Here is a 15,720-nt window from a genome sequence, read left to right as displayed (position 1 = left end):
CCAAGCCTATTACATCTGACTAATTAAATATTAATGCCTACAAATATTATGCTAATAAGGGGAGGCAGCCCATAGTAGATAAATTAGCTAGGAAGAGGTTTTTCAGCCCAAAAACACCCGTCAAAATAGAACAAGCCCAGAAGAATTGTCCATTAATCAGAATCCCGTGCGAATACTGTGTCGTTTTATTTGTTTTATGTTCTTGAAAATTGTTGAAAAAATTTATCCAGTGCACAAAGAGCAGGAAAAAAGAAATCTTTGAAGACAAACATAACAGATTTAAACTATTATTTTATTTTCCCTGAAAAAACTATGCTAATATAAAACAAACGGATAACAATTTTTTCCACCAATAGGTCTTTCAAAATAAAAATTCCTTTAAAACAAAACTGAGCAATAATAGAATCAAATTATTTACCAAGCGTGAAACTAGCAAAAATAGGCATCGATAAATAAATGAGACCCATAAAAAACAGTAATTACAACAATAACCGAGTAAAACTCAAAACGAGCAGAAATTAACATAAGTAGATCTTGAAACCACTTTGTATTCCCAGTGCCAGAACATAATTTGAACTTTACTGAAATATGTTTTTTAAAATTTTTTCGCTTTTATAATTCTAATAAATCAAACATTATGGACATTTTAAAGAATATATATCAGTATGTATATTTTAAACTGAATATGCTAATTTATTTGGTTTTTTCAGTGAAGTGGAAATTATGTGCTATTAGTTTTTTTGTGCATTTCGTCTCTCGTGACCCAAGGTTATTAGTTCTAAGTTTCAAAATCTTATTATACCATACTTTATTGAGATTTATCTGGTCCCCTTTTAGGGACCAGCTAAGAATATTAGTGAAAAAGCTTTTTGTGTAACAGAAAGGAAAAGGGGATTGTACAAGAATTATATGAGCGATAGATCATATGAAAACAAAAAAAATGTAAAGAAAGTGGAAAAAGCATTACAATATGAACTAAGGAGGTGTAGAGTGGAGGCTATGGATAAAAGTACGGAGGATCTGAAAGACACAGCTAGACGGCATAATAGTAAAATATTGTTCTTGAATGTTAATAAATTAAGAGGGAGTTGTCAATCTGGACTTGTCCCAGTTAATGTAGGAAAGGGGCCACAATTAGTGATAAGGAAAGCTTTAAAGAGAGATGCGCAGAAAATTTTGAGAATTTTTTAAACCAAGATCGAGTTGTAGGGAAAGTTATAGAGGAAAATGAAAAAGTTTTTGATACCTTGGATGTGAAGAAAGATTTGTTTTGTAAGGAAGAATAAGTGACAGCACTTCCTCAGACCTTAGTTCCTTGTGAGCCAGTGAGAGCGCATAGGGCGTCGAAGAAGCCTCTCCGCTCGTCCCAAAGCAATGCTGCAGCGGTGAATTCTTCCCATTCAGGTATTAACAAGGTCTCAGCCGTCCTCAGATCTGGGTAAAAAAATCGCCGCAAAGTGTTCTTTGGACGATCAAGTCTTCTTCTGCCGCCTGGTTTTTAGTCTTACGCTGTCCGAGGAAGGCAGCCTTCTTTCTTGTGGAGTACATGACCTAAATATGACCACCTCTTTTACCTCATAACAGCAGTAATGAGAGGCTGTCTTTTTCTATTCCGAATTTCAAAGTTACTGACTCTATGTTGCCAACTTATGTTTAAAATTCTCCTCAGGTACATATTTTCAAATGCAAGAATTCTCTTTTCGAGCAGCTGATTCATTTTCCAGCACTCACTAGCGTAGAGAAGTATGGATAGCATATTACTACTGAAGATACGTATCTTCAGTTGCAAGGAATATTTGCTGCTTCTCCAAATGGGCTTAAGTCTAATGAAAGCACCAGTTGAATGACCAATTTTGCGTTTAATCTCTGTCATTATTTCACCATCACAATCGATCCAACCTAGGTATTTAAAGTCTTTCACCTGTTCTAGACTTGTATTCTTGTGCTGCAGAACAAGTGGTGAGCTTGTGATGGACATGCTCTTTGATTTGTCAGAGTTTATGCCTAGCCCGACATTTTCTGAATTTTCTGTAATTCCTTCAAGTAGCTGCTGTAACCTCTGGTAAGACTGTTCTTGTAAGACTACGTCATTTGCGAAATCCCAATCACATAGTTGCTTGCTGCTTACATTTACGCCATATCCAGAGTTTAGTCTTAATATGTAATCGATTATATTTACAAAAAGAAATGGGGAAAGTACGCATCCCTGACGCACACCAGACATTATCTTGAAAAATCTGGTTTTGCCATTCTCGGTCTTAACGCAGCACTCGGTCTCTTCGTATAGGGATATTATCATTCTCACTAGTTTTTCTGGCACCCCATAATACTTAAGGACTCTCCACAAACATTCTCGGTCAACTGAGTCAAGCGCCTTTTCGAAGTCAATAAATAGTAGATATAACTTATTGTTCCACTCTTTTGATTCCTCGACAAGCGATCTCAGTACAAATATCAAGTCAGAGCACGATCTGCCGGTTCTAAAACCATGCTGCTCTTCTCACAGATGTGTATCTAGTGCCTGTCGTATCCGGTACAATACAATGGAAGCCAATAGTTTTTGCGGTACTGGCAGAAGGTTGGTGCCTCTTTAATTATCGCACTCCTTTGCGTCTCCCTTTTTGAAGATTTTCACCAATATCCCCTTGGTCCATTCACGAGGAGCCTTTCCTATATTCCATACATTGGTGAAAAGGGTGATCCACACAGAGAGGCATGTTATTTTTGAATACTTTAGTATTTCCACTGTGATTCCGTCTATGCCGTCTATGCTCGTCCGTTTTTCAGCTTTCTGCTGCATACATGACCTCGGCCGAGATTGGCGGGTCAGTATTTATGTCAAGTTGTAAAAAGAAGGTATCAGGTACATTTTCTTTGCCACTGGGTCTCGGTCTATTTAATAATTTCTCGAAGTGAACAGCCCATCTTTCGTCAATTTTATCAGGATCTGTTAAAATCACTCCATTCTCGTCTTTGACCTGGGTGCTTCTGCTGATCTGTTTCCCGACCATCTCATTAGCCAGCCGGTAAACAGTTTTAGAAGCACCCTTTTTAGCAGCTTCCACTGCTAGTGCAGCTTTATTTTCGAGGAGAAGTCTTTTATCCTTCCTTGTACCCTTTTTAATTTCTTTGTCCTTCTCCTTGTAGAGAAGCTGTGAAGCTGACTTTGCACGCCCTGATGCAGCAGTAAGTAAGATCTGCTTAAGTACCTAACGCTCATCAATCAACTTCCAGGTGGTGTCAGAGATCCACCTTTCCTTTGGTTTCTTTCTGAACCCCAGTTTTTCTTCAGCGACCGTAGTGTATACACTTTTTACGGTGTCCCACTTCGTTTCAATGCTTTCTGGTATGCTTCTTTCTACTGCTAGAGCATTAAACTTATTTTGTAGAGTTATGCAAAACTCTCTGTGTAACTTATGGTCATGCAGTTTATCCATATCTTAAGGTTTATTTGGGTTTGAACTGGGTCTCTGAGGGGCACGAAGTTTGATCTGAGCACGAGCGACCATAAGCGTATGATTGTACTGTGCGTCAGCTCCTCTGTACCCACGTACATCTAAAAGGTTTGTGCACCACCTACGGGAGATCAGACAATAATATGATTCCGATTTAAGCTGTCTGGTGACGTCCATGTGTACTTATGAACTGTTTTGTGGTCGAAAAAAGTTCCGGCATCGATAAGATCATTAATTAGGGCATAGTACACTAGTATCGCACCATTTTCATTTATTTTGCCAAGTCCATGCTGACCTAGAACTTCAGGACAATACTGACGATCACTTCGCACTTTTGAATTTAAGTCACCAAGAGCACATAGTACATCATGCTTAGGGATGTCTTTAGTAACAGCCGGTAATGTTTCATAGGAAATATCCTTGTCATCCTCATCCACCTCATTTGTAGGCCCATAGCACAGGATCACTGAGAACTTCGTGTGCTCTGTAACAAATCGAGCTAACATTATCCTGTCATTCATAGGTGTCCATTTGAGAAGAGATTGATGAGCTTCAGGGGACAACAGTAATCCCACCCCTGATCTATTATGGGTTTCCTCACCCCTTTAGAATAATACATATCCATCCTCTAGGCTCTCATGTCCAGTGCCTTTCTACCAAATTTCACTTAGGGCTAGTGTGTCGATTTTGTACTGTTTCATCTCTCTGAGAACTTGCTCGGTATTTGATAACTGACTCATAGTTCTCACGTTCCAGAATCCAGTTTTCGTTGGTTTTTCGCAGTCAAGAATCGTGTCCGGGGGCAGGCTGAGTACGTTATCAGGGGAGAATATGGTTCATCCGAGGTTATTGTCAACGTTTCCGTTGCTGTGTGTTTTTTACAGGGACAGGTAGCTAACCTGACGCCTAACCCTCCTCCTTTTTCCTGGTTTGTGACAGGCTGTCACGTCAATGAAGCCAATGACAGGGGGAGTTAACAGGTGACAGCACTAAAACAATTAAAAAGTAATAAGGCTGCAGATGCTGATAATGTGGTAAATAAGTTTCTTAAATATGATCGTTCTGACGTTAGAAATAAGTTACTAAAGATTATGAATATGATTTTTGAAAAAGGGGAGGTACCTAACAATTTTAGGAAAACCTTAATTAAACCACTTTATGAAAAAGATGATAAGAGTGAGTGTAGTAATTATCAAGGCATTAGTCTGGTCTCTGTAGGTAGAAAATAACTTAGTAATATGATAATTTTTAGACTGAGAGATGCTATAGACGAAGTTTTAAGAGAAAAATATTGCGGCTTTAGAAAAGGTAGAGGATGTGTCCACCAAATTTTCACTCTTGTGTTAATAATTGAGAAGAACCTGAGTTCTCAATCACCTTTTGTCTTCAGTTTTATAGATTATAAGCAAGCGTTCAATTCTGTTGTTAGAAGAGCTTCAGCAAAGGGCATATCCTTGTATGGTATACCAGACAAATATATTAAAGTGATTAGTGCTATATACGAGAATAACATTGCTGCAGTAAAGGTAGAAAGTGATGTTAGCAGCTGGTTTTGTATTAAATCAGGATTTAAGCAGGGTTGTGTTCTATCCCTTTTTATATGGATTATTTTAATGGACATTTCTTAAGGGGCTCAGGAAAGACAATGGGAGACCACGGAATCAAATGAGGAGGAATAAATTTCATGAACTTAGATTATGCTGATAGTTTAAGCATCCTAGATGAAAGTGTGATCAAAATAAATGAACTTATAGAGTTTTTGCAAGCTCAGGGTGCTAGAATAGGTTTGAAAATTAATGTTAAGAAGACTAAGTCACTAAGGTTAGGAATACGTGAAGATGAAAAGGTGACGTTGTGTAACGAAAAGATTTATCAGGTGAACAGCTTCACTTAACTTGGTATTATTAGTAGTAAAGACGGTAAGAGCTGTGAAGTTGTTGAAAGTTAAGTAGTCAAGGCTCAGTGTATTTTTTCACAGTTAAAAAATGTTTGGAAGAATAGGAAGACAATTCTGCAAACCAGGATTAGAACATTAGAAACTTTAGTTATGAAAGTGGTCAAATATGGCTCTGAAGCCTGGGCGCTCCAAAAAGCGGATGAAGATTTGCTAGATTTATTCCAGAGAAATTGCTTACGGATTGTTCTGGGTACCTGACTGATTGACTGTATTTAAAACAGCAGGCTCTATGAAAAATGTGGTTCAATTCTGATTTTTAGGGCTATAATGAAAGATAGATTGAGGTGGCTAGGGCACGTTGGGTGGATACAAGATGATAGATTGCCAAAGATTGCAAATTTTGGCCTACCGTCTAGGGGTAAACGGAAAGCAGGTCTTCCTCGTCTGGGGTGGAAGGATTTCATATAGAAAGATTTAAAGGAAATTGAAACTTCCTGGGAGGGTGTAAAAAGAGAGGCTTTAAATAGATTGGGATGGAGGAGGAGCGTACGTAGCTGTGTTGGCCTCAGATGGATTGGTGCTGCGGTGTAACTTTCAGGTAATTTAAGAAAGAGATGTGTTTTACTGCTTTTTTACACTCAATGTTTGGGCGATCCTATTTTGGACTTCTCAGGGCCAACAGACTGGTTTAATAAGTTTTTTTGGAATATTAACGCCTTCTTGGCTCGGAAATTTACTGCCTTAACTACCAAACTTACCCCTATTAACAAACTATATCCTCCGGCTAAACATAAATTATAGATTCACGGTGCTCAAGGAATTATTTCGCAAAATGAAGGCGGCCAGACAACCAAGATCTAACAGGCTAATTTCTTTAGAGAATAGAATCCGTCTGGGACAGATTGCCAAAGATTGCCAATTTTGGCCTACCGTCTAGGGGTAAACTGAAAGCAGGTCGTCCTCGTCTGGGGTGGGAGGATTTCATAAATAAAGATTTAAAGGAAATTGGAACTTCCTGGGAGAGTGTAAAAAGAGAAGCTTTAAATAGATTGGAATGGAGGAGGAGCGTACATAGCTGTGTTGGTTTCAGATGTCTTGGTGATGTGGTGAGTTGTTAGTAGTAACTTTCAGGTAATTTAAGAAAGAGATGTGTTTTACTGCTTTTTTACACCAAATGTTTGGGCGATCCTATTTTGGACTTCTCAGGGCCAACAGACTGATTTAAAAAGTTTTTTTTGGCATATTAACACCTTCTTGGCTCAGAAATTTACTGCCTTAACTACCAAACTTACCCCTATTCACAAACCATATCCTCCGTCTAAACATAAATTGTAGATTCACGGTGCTCAAGGAACTATTTCGCAAAATGAAGCCGGCCAGACAACCAAGATCTAACAGGCTAATTTCTTTAGAGAATAGAATCCGTCTGGGAACAATCTGTGTATATTAGGTAAAATTTGTCACCTTTTCCTTAGGCTTGGTATTGTCGAAGATAGACATTTAGACTTTCGAAATATATTTTCCCAAATGGTTATATACAAAAATTTGAACCCATACCGTGAAGGCAGCCGGCGTTCAAATGTGTTAAAGCGGTACTATAGGGGATCGTTTACCTCAAATCCCTTTTAACCCTTTTAAATGGCACTAAGACTTTCGTTACTCTGTAGAAAGAGCCTCCTCTCAATTTTCTATAACTTTCAACCAATAAAAAGTGCTTAGAAAAATATTAATTCAGGAGATACGGTTTATTTTTCCTGAAGATAAACTGAATATGACAATCTTGCTACCTTCCAGAAAAGTCGGTGTAGATGTTTTATAATAAACCCTTGATTTTTTAATTCATAATACTTCTCATCCCCAAAATTATTTTTCAAATTTTAAGTTATATCATTAATGAAGAAATAAACGTTTTAAGAAGTTAAGCTTTGAAGGCTGTATAAGTTGGAAAAGTTTTGGGCCATAAGGCAAAAGATCTTTCTTAAGAATATTGCATGCGAAAATAATAATTGTGAATACAAAATTGACAAATTTCTTACAGAAAATAATAAATTAACTTACGTTTGGTTTAAATTTTCAACAGAATTTACAATGGATGTGAGTTTTCTGGAATTCAGATCTAACAAATATTCTTTGTCTTTTCTAGTTTCCTAATGTTACAATGCCTTTTTGGCATGGATATGAAGAAACAGTTTTTCTAGCTGGTTTAAACATCACAAATGACGATATTGAACCACTTGCTGACAATTGTACAAAGGTGAGAACCTATTTTCAGTGGTCTTTTCATTATTACAATTTGCGAGGGGTCTAGCCAAGCGGAGGAGTTAGAGGAGGTTTATTTTCAATAGTAATTTTTTTAAACTCAAAGAGATTCTATTTGTTAAAATAAATTCTAAATGGTATTAGTTAACAATGGGGTCTACAAGGTCTGTAAGGTTTCAAGTTCTACGTTACTGCTAATTTTTTTTTTTTGCTTTTTGATATTTTTATATTCGTTTCTGAGAAATCTTATCAAGTTTTCTTATTACTTTATCTGACAACCATTTTAGAAAAAAATAGTTAAACTCAGGTTAACTACCAATTACCTATCTTAGGGAATTTTTTCTCCCCAAAAACACCTGTCTCAGGCAACATAATTATTTCAGAGTAATATGCTCGTTTTACGTTGGACATATTTGATATGTTTTGTAGAATTAGTTTTGAAAATATTTGACTTTTGTGAAGTCAAAACGCCAAATTTTTAATGTTTAAAGTTCTGTAGTATTTTTACCTTTAGGATGGCAAGCGTAACTCCAAAACCTTTATCAGCATAAATAACAGGCTTTGGATCAATTGTTAGAAACACGAACGAAACTTCACTACGAGTAATATTTATACAATAGAAAACAAATTTGTTTTATGGTTTATGACAAATACTAATAATAACAGGCAGTGAAATAAATACTCCAAAGTTCATCAAAATTAATTTTTTTTTAACAAAGTTTGGATAATATATCTAGGATTTTGATAAAAATGAATATTACGTACTGGTTTTAGAATACCACAATTTTGGAAGCCACCAAGGATTTGACCATTTCAGTAAAATCTCGATGGGGAGGTTTTTCATTAAGAGTTATCAAAGGCATTATTTTTAAAAGAGGGAGGATTTTGTTTATGGAACTATATCTTTGAAATATAAGAGAACCGTTAAATTATTTCTGACAATGACAGATATGCGCTGCTTAGAGTTTTTAGTCTTGTATGGCAATGAAATCGTCACCCATTTATGTACCCTTTGTTCTACTGTTTATTTACCTAATTATCCACCAGATTTTCAGAGCGATATGACTAATTCTGTAGTCAATTTAGGAAAACAAATTCATCAAATTTTTGCCCTTTTTAATTTGTCTGAATCTTTCCAATTCAAAAGGGTCCGTTGATTTTGAATTAAAGTTATCAAGTATTTTGCAGTAGGTTGAATCAAGACCAGGCTAGGTGTAGAAAGAGAAAAGCCAAGACAGATAGTCCAAGAAATTAAGAGGTAAATGTTTAAATGGCTGTGGCACGGGTAAATAGCGAGGGGAAGTATGGCTCTCTTATTGGACACATACTTGTTTGTTAGTTTTTGGAAAGGCACTACCGCCGATGACAATATTTTGTTTAATATTCAGTTTTCAATATTCACTCTTTTTCTTAATACTCATATACATTATTAATCATTTGAGGTATTTAGTTTTGCATAGGGATGCCGAACTATATTAGTTCATTCAAACATGACCAAATAGTGCCATCAAAAGGTACTGGTAATTGAACAAATTTTCTGCCTTGGTATGTTGTCAGAATTTTTCTAATTTAAGAGGATGGCAATATTTACCTGACGACTACGCCTTATTACAATATTTTGCTTCATACCCAGGTCTCAATATTCAGCCTTTGCCTTAAAACTCAGAGTCATCATTTGATAATTTGAGGTATATTATTTACAATAGACTTTCTGATCATATCAGTTCATTTATCCATGGCCGAATAGTGCCTTCAAAAGATTTTAGAAATAAATAAAAAAAATTCATTGGTAAGTTTTGAGATTTTTTTTTAATTAAAGGGGATGACTCCTGATGAAAATGTTTTGCTTAATATTCAAGTCTTAATATTCAGCTTTCAACTTAATTTTCAGTGTCCTTTTTCATGAATAGGTTATTAAAGATATTTAATTTTAAATATGCTGCCTGACACTATTAGACCATCTGAAGCATTTATGAATGATATCAATGGAATGATTCTGGATATGAATTTATATTGGATGGAGTGGCTGGATATAAGATGGAGCAAAAGAATAGGTCTAAGATTTAAGAGGTGGTTTCACCATGCATATATCTAACTATCTTTTATTTAGTGCCGACACTTACCTGTCAAGGAACTGGAAGGATTGGTTTAATGCTTATACTTAAATAGTCGATTAAAAGATTCAGACTTTATTATAGGTATTTTGAACCTATCTTCAAGCAGATCGCTCTTTTAATTTTTTTAATATCCTTGTTTAGTTTCTTGAAATACCACAAATTGTATTAATGTAATCTCATCAAAAGGGGTGTTTTCAAGCCCAATTTATATTAATCTGCATCTTATGCCATTTAGGAGCTTCCATAAACTAAGTTTATTTGGAACATTTTCCATACTATGATTTCCAACTATTGTAACTCCTTGTAATCCTTGTTTCACAATATTTTTTTCTCTCGTAATTTGCTCTAGAGCCTTGTACTAGTTATTAATCTATTGGGTAATTTTCTGTTTCCTATATAATCCGTTTTAGGAAAATTCCCTGCTCACTTCCTTCCAGATAGGCTAAAAAAAGGCTTAGATTTTATAAAAACATGTTAACCTTTTTCAGTTCACAGTTTTACTGCTATTACAATTCTCTTAAAACTTTCATTACTGATCTGTGTACAGCATCTCCTTCTGCTTAAACTTCAAAACATATATTCCCTTGAATTTATTATTGACACCTAGTCTTCTCAGAAACTAGATAAGAAAAAACTACCTTTAGAAACCAATATGTCAACAAGTCTCTCGACAGGTGAAGCTTCTATCGGTTTTTGTTGTTTCAAAATCACCAACGGTACAGTAGCGCTTAGTAGGGGAGCAAAGTGACTTCCATACGTTTTATCCCAAGAAACTTTGTAAAGAACGGGTTTTAAAAATATCACATGGGACTCATTTTGTTGGTAGTTGACAGTTCTATTGCTTTTTTGAAAATCAAACGTGAATGAATGCCAAAAATCTCTCTACACTCTTCTTAGTTACCCTCTTTCCCCAACCCAGACAACATTCCGAAGAAACCATTTTTTCAAAACAGTGTAAAGGCTTAGAAACCATGCCATTTGCGATACTAAAAAAAAACCGCCCCTGAGCCAAGGGCTTAAAATTATTCACCTTAACCATTGCCTAAGTGTAGATGGTATTACTGGTAAATAGGGACTAATCCTGGGTATCCGTAAAGGCTTAATTTGGAACAATCAGGGGATTTAAATTAAATTATAAGATATTATATACATCCAAGGGGTCAAGTCTACTGCATCGAAGTAAAGGCTAAGGATATTAAGTTCAAGTTTTACGGGAATTTTTAAGGGGATATTTAAATAAATCAAAAGACACTATGTTTAGCAAAGAGTGGGTCAGAAATATCTCAGGAACAGTTGAAGTTATTTTGCTTAACTTTTTTTTGCTTAACTTTGGACAATGTTGAGGGAGACATTTAACTAATTAAAAAAAACACTATTTGAATCAAATATGTCAGAGTGACGAATCTGAAAAGTCGCAAGAAAATCTCTAGAAAAGGGTAAATCTTTGAAACCTTCAGAGAGTTTTGAGTAAGGATGTTAAAATAAATCAGAGGACATCATTTTCAAAGGTTGCTGAGAGGGTGTTTCTGTAATATTTTCAGAAACAGCTACAAGTATTAACTTGAAACTCTCAGGGAATGTTGAGAGGATGATGAACTAAATAAAGAGACACTGTGTGCATAAAGGTTGTCTAAATGTTGTAACTCTAATACAGCAGGAACAGCCGAGGAAATTAAGTTGAAAGTTTAAATGAGCGTTGAGAAAGATGATAAATCCTAATAGAGTGTATATACCTTTGTGGCAAAAAAGGTGTATTCACAGTATCTCATGGACAGCTAGAGATTTTAAATTGAAACTTTCAAGGGATGTTTAGTTGGATTTGAAATAAATCAAAAGAAAAAATATTCATCCAGGTGGTTAAAAGGATGTGTGCGCGATTTCCTTGCAACGTCTAAAAGTCAGATCTCGAAACTTCCCAGGAATGTCTAGGAGGATGATAAACTCAATCGAAAGACGCTAGACGCATCCAAGTTGTCGAAATGGTGTATATATTGAACCTTAGGAACGGCTATGGGTATTTAGTTGAAACTTTAAGGGAAAATGGAGGAATGGTTAGCCAAAAGTCATAATTTGTACCTAGGTTGTGAAAAGAAGTCTCTAAAATGTCTTTAAAATGGTAAAGATATTAAGCTAGAACTGTCTAGGACTGTTTAGGGGAATTTTTAACCAAATCAAAATACGCTGAATGTATTCTGGTAGTAAAAAGGCGTATCTGCAATATTCCTGAAAGCACATAAAATTAGTAAATCAAAACCTTTATGAAGTGCTGAGGGGGATGTTGAACTAAACCAATAGACATTATGTGCATCCAGGTTTTCAAAATAGTCTTATCTACAAGATGCCAGGAATCAATAGGGAAAGTAGGATGAAAATATCAAAGAATTTTGAAATAAATAACAACTCACTATGTGAATCCTGGTTGTAAAATGAGTATTAAGTTGAAGCTTTCAGAGGATAAATGATGTTGAATAAAATCCAAATTCACTCTATGCACACAGGTTGTCAAAAGGGAAAACACACCCTATCTAAAAACGACTAAGAGTGTCTATTTGAAACTTTCAAGGAATGTTTTACGAAATATTAGACAAAATCTAAAGGAAAATGTACACCTGAATTGTCCAAATAGTGTATTTGCAAAATATCAGGAACAGATATCAGGTCATTAATAGTTAAAGGGACAGTAGTTTATATGGCATTTGGTTACCCAGAAATCGTAATGCCATTTTTAGCTATTCTAGTGGTCATAGCAAGTCTTTTTTATATTGAAGGATAGCGAAGGATAGCACCAACAGACAGGAGGCACAAGGGGCAGTTTGCCACACCATATAGCGGGATTGGTAGCAATTTAATTCATTGTGTGAACCAACCCATTATCTTGTCTTTGTAAGAGGAGCATAGTAAATCACAAATAAAGTCTATTTCTAACTAAGCACATCATAATACCAAATATTAATTCAAAACTGGCAGACTGGCACTAAAATACTGTTTGTAACTATCCCCTAAAGAGCGTTATGTTGCCAATTCTTCTTGTTTAAACACATGCAAATAAATTTTGCCAAATTTGTTTTTGCATATAAACATATATTTCATATCTTTTCTCTTTCCTACCAGCACATTTCCGATATGAGATAATTCTTTCTATAATACAGCTTACGCATGCTGGGGAAATATTTTCTTGTAGCTTATGAAAAATAGCAAACACCAAAATAAATATTCCAATTTATAATTTCAGCCAACACATATCTTTGGAATTTTAAGAAATATATGATAGAAACTACAAAACAGCAAAATGAACACCCAACACCATATGCCTTTTTCAAGTCAAATCACAAACACCAGAAAAAAGTCGCACAAAAAGGCCCAAAATAGTAAATGAACATCTCAAGTAGTGCGTTTCACACAACAGCCTCCCAAGACAAGCTGAGGATCCTAAATAAGAAATGTCAGAGCAAACTAATCATACCAAATCCTAATTTTTCAATCAACTCCCTACGAAATGACAATGAAGCACTTTAAAAGCTAACCTACACAACTCAAACTGCAAGAGAGGAATGAACCAAAATAAAAGAAACTTGAAATTTACAAAAACACGTAATCAAGAACTAGAAAAAACAAAATTGTTAATCATTAGATTCTAAAAACAACAGATATTCCGATCATTACTGCCTTAAAAAACTACATTTCAAACGCTCAATACTTGACAAAACGACAAATTCAAACATAGTTTATTTGAAATTTTTTTTTTTTTAAACAGTAATTTTTGAATTAGCTAAGTTTTAAACACCGATATTTTGAAAAAATTAAAACATTTAATTTTTGAAAAGAACTAAATTTTAAACGCTAACTTTGAAAAAACAATCGCTAATTTCGTTAAAAATGTGTGTGTATGTTTGTGTGAGTGTTTGTTTGTGTATGTGATTTTGTGGGTTTGTGTGCGTAGGTATGTGTGTGTGTGTTTTCGTGTGTATGTGTGTTTGTGTGTGTGTGTTGTGTGTGTTTGTGTGTGTGTGTGCGTGGGTGTGTGTGTTTGTGTTTGTAGGTACGTGTGTGTGTTTATGTGTATTTGTGTGTGTTTGTGTGTGTTGTGTGTGTGTTTTGTGTGTGTATGTGCATTTGTGTTTGTGTGTGTGTGTGTGTTTGTGTGTGTTGTGTTTGTGCGTGTGTGTGTGTTGTGTGTGTGTGTGTGTGTGTGTTTTTGTTTGTTTTCGTGTGTGTGTATGCGTGTGTTTGTGTGTGTGTGTGTGTGTTTGTGTGTGTGTGTGTTTGTGTGTGTGTTTGTGTGTGTATGCGAGTTTGTGTGCGTGTATTCGTGTGTGTGTGTGTGTATGTTTGTGTTTGTGTGTGTTTGTTTGTTGTGTCTGTGTGTGTGTGTGTCTGTGTATGTTTGTGTGTTTTTGTGTGTGCGTGCGTGTGTGTGCGTGTGTTCGTGTGTGTTTGTGTGTGTGTGTGTTTGTATGTGTTTGTGTGTGTGTGCGCGTGTAGCTGTGTGTGTTTGTGTGTGTGTTTGCGTGTGTGTGCGTGTGTTTTTGTGTGTTTGTGTGTGTGTATTTTTTTTTGTGTGTTGTTTTTTGAGTTTTTGTTTTTTTTTTTTCGTGTTTGTGTGTGTGTGTTTGTGAGTGTGTGTGTGTGTGTGTGTGTGTCTGTGTGAGTGTGTGTGTGCGTGTGTATGTGTGTTTGTGTGTGTGTGTGTGTGTCTGTGTTAGTGTTTGTGTGTGTTTTGTTTTTGTTTGTGTTGTGTGTGTTTGAGTGTGTGTGTGTGTGTGTGTGTGTGTTTGTTTTTATGTGTGTTTTTGTGTGTGTTTGTATGTGTGTGTTTGTGTGTGTGTGTGTTTGTGTGTGTTGTGTTTGTGTGTGTGTTTGTGTGTGTGTTAGTTTGTGTATGTTTGTGTGTGTGTGTGTTTGTGTGTCTTTGTGTTATTGTATGTGTGTGCGTGTTCGTGTGCGTGTGTGTGGTGTGTTTGTGTGTCTCTGTATGTTTGTTTGTGTGTGTGTGAGTGTTTGTGTGTGTGTGTGTGTTTGTGTCTCTGCGTGTTTGTGTGTGCCGTGTGTGTGTGCGTGTGTGTGCGTGTATGTGTGTGTGTTTGTGTTAGTGTGTTTGTGTGTGTTTTGTGTGTGTGTTTGTATGTGTGTGTGTTTGTGTGTGTGTGGGTGTTTGTGTGTGTTGTGTTTGTGTTGTGTGTATGTTTGTGTGTTTGTGTGTGTGTATGTTTGTGTGTGTGTTTGTTTGTGTGTATGTGTGTGTGTTGTATGTGTGTTTGTATGTATGTGTGTTTGTGTGTGTGTGTTTGTGTGTGTGTGGGTGTTTGTGTTTGTTGTGTTTGTGTTGTGTGTGTGTGTGTTTGTGTGTTTGTGTATGTGTGTGTGTGTGTTTGTGTGTTTGTGTGTGTTTTGTGTGTGTGTTTGTGTGTGTGTATGTTTGTGTGTGTGTGTTTGTGTAAGTTGTGTGTGTTATGTGTTGTATTTGTGTTTGTGTTGTGTGTGTTTTTGTGTTTGTATTTTTGTGTGTAAGCGTGTGAGTGTTTGTGTGTGTGTTGTGTTTGTGTCTCTGCGTGTTTGTGTTTGTTTGTGTGTTTGTGTGTGTTGTGTGTGTGTTTGTGTGTGTGTGTGAGAGTGTGTGTGTTTGTGTGTGTATGTTTGTTTGTGTGTGTGTGTGTGTTTGTATGTGCGTGTGTGTGTGTGTGTGCGAATGTGTGTGTTTGTGTGTGTGTGAGTGTGTTTTGAGTGTGTTTGTGTTTGTGTGTGTGTTGTGTGTGTGTTGTGTTTGTGCGTGTGTATGTGTTGTGTGTGTGTTTGTGTGTTTTTGTGTTTGTGTTTGTGTGTGTGTGTATATATGTGTGTTTGTGTGTGTATGTGAGTTTGTGTGCGTGTATTCGTGTGTATGTGTGTGTATGTTTTTTTCTGTGTTTGTCTTTTTGTTTGTGTGTTTGTGTGTGTGTGTGTGTGTTTTTTTTTGTGTGTGTGTTTTTTTTTGTGTATTGTGTGTGTGTGTGTG

The 15,720-nt window shown here is 36.0% G+C and overlaps 1 protein-coding gene across 1 annotated transcript; it reads right to left on the bottom strand.

Annotated features, from left to right (window-relative positions):
* Positions 1-3,586: 3,586 nt before the first annotated feature.
* On the bottom strand, positions 3,587-3,961 carry LOC148938348 (protein CFDP2-like). The gene has a single exon (XM_089107863.1). It carries the CDS (start codon positions 3,959-3,961, stop codon positions 3,587-3,589), a length of 375 nt encoding a protein of 124 aa, XP_088963989.1.
* Positions 3,962-15,720: the final 11,759 nt, after the last annotated feature.

This window comes from Artemia sp. Qi Xiang Cuo, unplaced genomic scaffold, assembly GCF_049724085.1.
Source record: "Artemia sp. Qi Xiang Cuo unplaced genomic scaffold, ASM4972408v1 HiC_scaffold_3386, whole genome shotgun sequence".
NCBI lineage: Eukaryota > Metazoa > Arthropoda > Branchiopoda > Anostraca > Artemiidae > Artemia > Artemia sp. Qi Xiang Cuo.
The sequence above is the reverse complement of the archived record's forward strand: the minus strand, read 5'-3'. Positions and strand labels throughout refer to the sequence as shown.